This window comes from Charadrius vociferus, unplaced genomic scaffold, assembly GCF_000708025.1.
Source record: "Charadrius vociferus isolate BGI_N301 unplaced genomic scaffold, ASM70802v2 scaffold436, whole genome shotgun sequence".
In the NCBI taxonomy this organism is placed as follows: domain Eukaryota; kingdom Metazoa; phylum Chordata; class Aves; order Charadriiformes; family Charadriidae; genus Charadrius; species Charadrius vociferus.
In genome coordinates this window covers 3,315,007-3,320,896 of record NW_009649187.1, presented here as the reverse complement: position 1 = coordinate 3,320,896, position 5,890 = coordinate 3,315,007, and the positions used below count along the sequence as shown (strand labels likewise).

The following is a 5,890-nucleotide window of genomic DNA, read 5'->3' as shown; positions in this document are numbered from 1 at the left end:
AGGAACTTGTGGAGATGAGCCAAGGAACGAGGAGACAATACTCCATGTATAAATACCACACGAAAGATGCTACAATTATTCTCTGCTTATATAAATGAAATTTGCCACCTTACAGAACAACAAATTCTTCCCCCTTAACCTCAAAGCCAAAATTTGACGCTACTGAGACCTAGCTGCAGAAGAAAAAGATCTCCCCTCAAAGCAACAACTCAGTCTACCACTTCTTTCCAAGTATAACAGTATGTTGACAGGCATACCTACCAGCTCCACAAAGCTCCTGGTAGGTGGATATGCAGATATGCAAATCTGTAACAGGATTTCTTAAAATCAAAATATACTACATTATCCCAGTCCCCTTGCACGTATCAGGAGATTTCTAGTGCCAGGCACGAAATACAGACTGGGCATCTCAGCAACGAACTGCACACAGAGCTGACAACATTCATCAAAAGAATATGCACACATCTGACAACTGACCATCCCTACACAAATTATAAAAAACCCTATATTTATATTTGGGACCAATTTGTCAGGGACAGTGCCTCTAGCCTCAGTAATTCACTATCTAATAAGTATTTCTACAAGAGATTCAGGAATAGGATTTTTCCTGCCCCTAAGTTGTAAAACTGCAATCAAGCAAAAAGGAGCAAATTATTAATTTCTCAATTTAGTGGCTGAGCTGTAAAATAATAGACAAGAATATCTGGAAGTCTTCCAAATAAATAAAACTAAAAAAATCCCTCTTGTGACAATTTTTTTTTTCATTTTTCTTGGCATGTTTATTTGGGTTATTTTTCCTAATATTTAGCTACATTTAAACATGAAACAAGTGAGAACAACATATTGATGCATTTAATTTTGAAAATGCTTAAATGTAAATTTAAAAAGAAAAAAAAATCCCTTACTTCCATCCAAAATTACTCACTGAACACCCCGTTTTCACACCTTTCAATCTGCCCCGGATTACATTTACCAATGAACAATCCTTTTGCCTGAAGAATTTCACCTGTATCTACTCCAGAGAGGCTGTTCCTGCCCAACGGAAGAAGCCAAAAGTCTCTGCTCCAAAGGAGAGATCCAGGGCGGAGATCACGAGGACTCCTGCAGTCCAACAGCTGCTGCTGCTCGCTTACAGGGTTTAGGTTGAGTTTAGGTTGACAGTCATCCTTTAAGTTTTAGGGTTCAGGTCACACCTGTATGGCTTTTCTCGATTCAAGATCACGAGTCCCAGCAGTAGCTGCATGCTGCATCTGGCCTCAGCTTTTTTGGAAAGGCAGGAAGGAAGGGGGAACTGGGGGAAGGACACTGGACTTAATGCGAAACTCAGCTGTTTGAAGCATTTGCTTCAAGGAATATACCTTGGCAATAGTGATTTAACTGGAAATACTCAGGAAGAACACGAGGTATGCCAGAGAACACAGTGAGAGGAATTAGAGGACATTTGTGTTTGTAGTGGAAGGTCTTAGACCGGGGAACGTTCCTCACAAATTATTGCACCCCATTGGGGCAGAGAGTAAATGTACGTGCCACTTTGTGCTTGGCAGTGCTATGAGGCTTTGCATCCCATAAATCTATAAATTGAATTCATCCTGCTTACACCCTTAGTCTTACAAATTGTTAGACTAGGAACAGCTAATGGATCAGCTGGTGATTTATTTTTAAAAGATGCATACTGCTGCTTTTTGGGAACTGAAAAGGATATGGACACTGGATGTACCCCTTCCTGAAACCTGGGTCCCAGGTAATGAGGGACTACTTTGTATCCTCCCCTGTCCCCACGCACGCACTTTATTCGAGTTCTCAAAGGGGACCTCCTGTTGAAGAAGAGAAAGGTCTGGCATTGTGCGGAGATGTGCTGCAAAGGAAACCGCATGCAAAGAGCGGATGAGGCATCAGTAACTGTGCCAGGTAATGTATAATGCAAAAGGATGTGTATAACTAATTTATTAGTATAAATTTGACTCTTAAAAAAAGCATATGCAAAGAAAACTCTAAAGAAGCAAGCCCCACCTGCCTTGCTCCTTGAGGCAAACCCTGACCTCACTAAAACTAACTGTCTGAGTAAACTGAAGGAGCGTTGCCACAAACGATGCTACGGGTTACAACAGGAGACTCACTCCTGTACCTGCAGCATCGGTCAGTGCAATTACTGCCAATCATAACAGAAAGAAGGATTCACCTCAAGTGGGACCACGCCACTTAGCTTGAAAGAGCTGCTCTTTGAGTTTATCCCTGAAGTTAAACGAAGTCACTTACCTTTTAGAGAGGCGACATGGGATAAAGCTTGTGCGTAGGTGGCTGTGTTGAGAAGAGTCCCCGGCAGGCAGGAAGGGAAGAAAGGTCCTGTAGGACCCACTGCTCGACTCAGGCTGATGGAGAAGAAAAAACAGCTTCCTTACAAAACCAGAACCAGCTGATTCCAAAGACAGCATTTGTGCATGCACACAAACACGTTGGTGTCTCAGCATCCAGCTAAATGGGACCCAGCCTGGATAACATTAGCCTCCCACAGCCACCCGCATCTCCACAGGGAGCAGCAAACTGCACAAGAGACAGCTCAGCTTCTAATGATTTGGGCTGTACCTGAAGATCATACTGTGTAGGTCAAGGCTTAGCAGCAGGCAAGTCTCTATGTATGTACATACATATGACGCATGCTGGCCCCAAAGAGAGGCAGCTGATAACACGTATTACTCTTACCTCTGCTGGATCTCCAGGCCCTCTTTTTTATTCCTGGTTTGATCTGCTGGAGAAGGGGAATTTAAATTCCTCGCAGGAGGCGCCACCTCAGCCATTGTTTCCTTAGCGCCCTCTTGGTCAGAAGCACCCCTCTCTGTTTTCCTCCATTTAGCTCTTCGATTTTGGAACCACACCTGGAGCAGGAGAGCAATCCAGGCTGAATACCGCGTTTAGCCAGAGACGAAGCAAGGAAATTGTTACTCTAGTGAAATCAGTCATTTAGAAGCTTGGCTAAAACTTCCTCATATTTTGGGTCCCCGTAGTTCTCTACTTGAGCCTTAGGATTACTTTTGTATCCAGAATATTCCTGTGTCTGGAAAACAAGCCAGGAATGTCTAAAGATATTCAAAAGGCATGTTAAAAAGAAATAAAAAAGTTTTGATGTTACTGTGCCAGTTAGCAAAATGTTTAAAAGTGTGCTTGCCTTTATGCAAATGGTTAATTCTCACTGATTTCTATGTTTTAACACATCTAAAAGCCTTTTGTATAGGGATCGACTTAAATATGTATATTATATAAAACCGTATATGTCTTTAAATGAGCTGCTGCTAGAACCAGAGAAGTCAGAAACGTAAAGGTATGTATTAGGCCACTTATCCAGTTCATTTCCTGGAGAGGACTGATACTTGCTGGCATTCCTCTAATGTATTTGTCCAGTCTGCATTTAGAGAACTCAAAAGAGGACTGATTTTAGAAGACCACTCGGCAGTTTAATACACACCAGTTTCCAAAATTTATTTTTTTTCCCCTGTAATGCAATACAAATATTCATGTGCTTTATTTTATCCCCCAACTTTTAGTCCAAACTCTTTTTTTTTTTTTTCCCATTCACCTTGGAGCTGATGCTCTGAAAGCACCTTATTTGAGGTGGAAAATGCCAAGCCTCTCTTGAGGTCAGGAAATCCACATTTTAATACATGACTTCAAGTATAGGCGAGATTGTTATTATTATTATTCTCCTCCTACAACTCCATTTTAGTTAGCTGCCTTTTAATTGCATGTATCAGCAAACGTTGAATAATGATTTTATCTATATTCTAAATTTAGAGCAGTTAAATGCAAAGCAAAATGCAGACACTTTCTTGCGTCTTAATTGAATGAAGGTCACAGCTATAACAACATTTAATTGAGCTATTTTTCATTATCATATTTTAATGACTTTGCACTGACAGTTCGCCTGCTTCTGAGGAAAGAGCATGATGAAGTCGTTTATTTCCCTATTTAGTTATTGTTTGACAACATCATCTTCGATTAAGACTCTGCTTTATAGCACATTAATCATATTTGAATGAGCAAGGGGTATAAATGTAAACATATCTCCCATCCTCTGTGTTTCCCCCGTGTCCCTGCATGAAAGCAGGCTAAACAAATGCTTGCATCTATTGTCTGTTTGCATAATAGCCAACAACAAGGCTAAACACCAGTCCTCAGCAATCTAATTGTCACCACCCCTATCTCACCCTTGCACCTTTCAGGAAGAAGTTATGATCTTCCACTTCTGAATGCTCAATAATTGTCCCATTTATCTCAATTTGCAGTTCAGTCTTTAGGCGCCAATAGCCAAAATGGCATTTTTTATTGTTTTTTTTTTTAAACCAGTACCTACAATGCTGTGGCAAAAGGAGATTTTCATTTCCAAATAATAATCAGTTTAATTTGCCCGCATATGACCAATGATTCATGTTCAGATTTAATAATCAGGATCACATAATCTGATTATAGGAGAAATAATTTGTTTACAATCCCCAATTTACTGCGGTGAATTCCATTATCTCTCTTCAGCCATTGGGTTTTAAGAGATACTAACATGACCCTAGGGAACAAAAGGCAAGCTATTATATTTCCTACAATTAGATCTTTGCATAGTCTTAACCCCGAGCACCTAAACGAAAAAAAAAAAAAAAATACAAAAACAGCATGCAGAAAAGCCCCATAAATAAAATTAATACATAATCGTATTCAAAAAATGGCCTGTAACTCTGTGGTGGATGCCTGCAGAGTTACAGGGATTCATCTCTGACAACTGCAGAACTGCTGTTCTTAGCAGAGCTTGTACACACACAAAGTCAACCCCTGGATATGGGAAAACAAACACCTGGATCAAAAGGGGGCGGGGGGGGAGATCAGGAGAAGGAAAGAAGAAAGGAAGGGGTGGGAAAGAGCAGGAGTGGAAAGAAGGTAATCATGGCCAATGGTATTTATTGGATCATATTAAAGGTGCGGGAATTGCTCTGCAGGCTCTTTAGCTGTCTAAATTAAGTGTTTAGAAAGAAGGCGAAAGGGAGAAAAGTTGAAGAAGTGCAGAAGATTTCTTCCTGGCAGCTGGGCTCCCTGCAGCTGCCTAACCCCATTGCTTGACAGTGGTCATAGCTGCTTTGGAGAATCACATCTCAGCTCTTTTCTCCACACACACCCCCTCCAAAAGCAAGGAAATGGATGTGCATTGATGTAATTTAGTACCTTGGAGACGCGGACAAATTAGTGTAGAACATTATCACTAGTTAATTATGAATGACCGATTAATCAACCTAATCTAATATTCCACATTATGTTGATGTTATTAAAGTGCATCATGAAAATGACAGATCGTCTTCATTTGCGTTCTTTGGCCAAATGTGCACTCTGCAGTCATGATGTCAAAAAAAAAAAAAAAAAGAAGAAAAAAAAAAGTTTGCCAGTTTGAATACCCGAGAGTTAAATATTTCTCCCGAACGTTTACCTGCACCCTGGCTTCCGTGAGGTTGATTTTCATAGCCAGCTCTTCCCTAGTGAACACATCGGGGTAGTGGGTTTGCGCAAAAACGGCTTCCAGTGCCTCGAGCTGGTGGAGGGGAGGAGAGCAAACATCTGTCAGGGGCAGGACACAGCTGGGAGCGCGGGCCGGGCCGGCGAGCTGCCGCCCGGGGGGAGTCCGTCCAGCTGCCCCGGGAGGTTCCAGCGAGGGGTGGGGACGGGCAGGGCAGGCAGGGAGCAGGCAGGGAGCAGGCAAGGGGCAATCGGAGTGCGGGTCATGGGGGGCAGAGAGGAGCAGGCTCCTACCTGCTGCAGGGTGAAGGTGGTGCGGTTGCGGCGCTGCTTCCTTCGCAGGAACCCGTCGTCGAAGTCGCCGGCGGAGTGACCTCCGAAGGGGGCCGCGCCTGCGGGCGGAGAG

At 42.5% G+C, this 5,890-nt stretch overlaps 1 protein-coding gene across 1 annotated transcript in view; it reads right to left on the bottom strand.

Moving 5' to 3' along the window:
- Positions 1-5,890, bottom strand: part of DRGX (dorsal root ganglia homeobox) — a 16,755-nt gene that overhangs the window by 8,181 nt on the left and 2,684 nt on the right. The window contains exons 2-5 of the mRNA XM_009888710.1: positions 5,779-5,876; positions 5,459-5,560; positions 2,701-2,873; positions 2,257-2,369 (exon numbers count right to left, since the gene is read on the bottom strand). Of these exons, the coding sequence (XP_009887012.1) occupies positions 2,257-2,369; positions 2,701-2,873; positions 5,459-5,560; positions 5,779-5,876 (486 nt within the window). The remainder of the gene's footprint in view (positions 1-2,256; positions 2,370-2,700; positions 2,874-5,458; positions 5,561-5,778; positions 5,877-5,890) is intronic.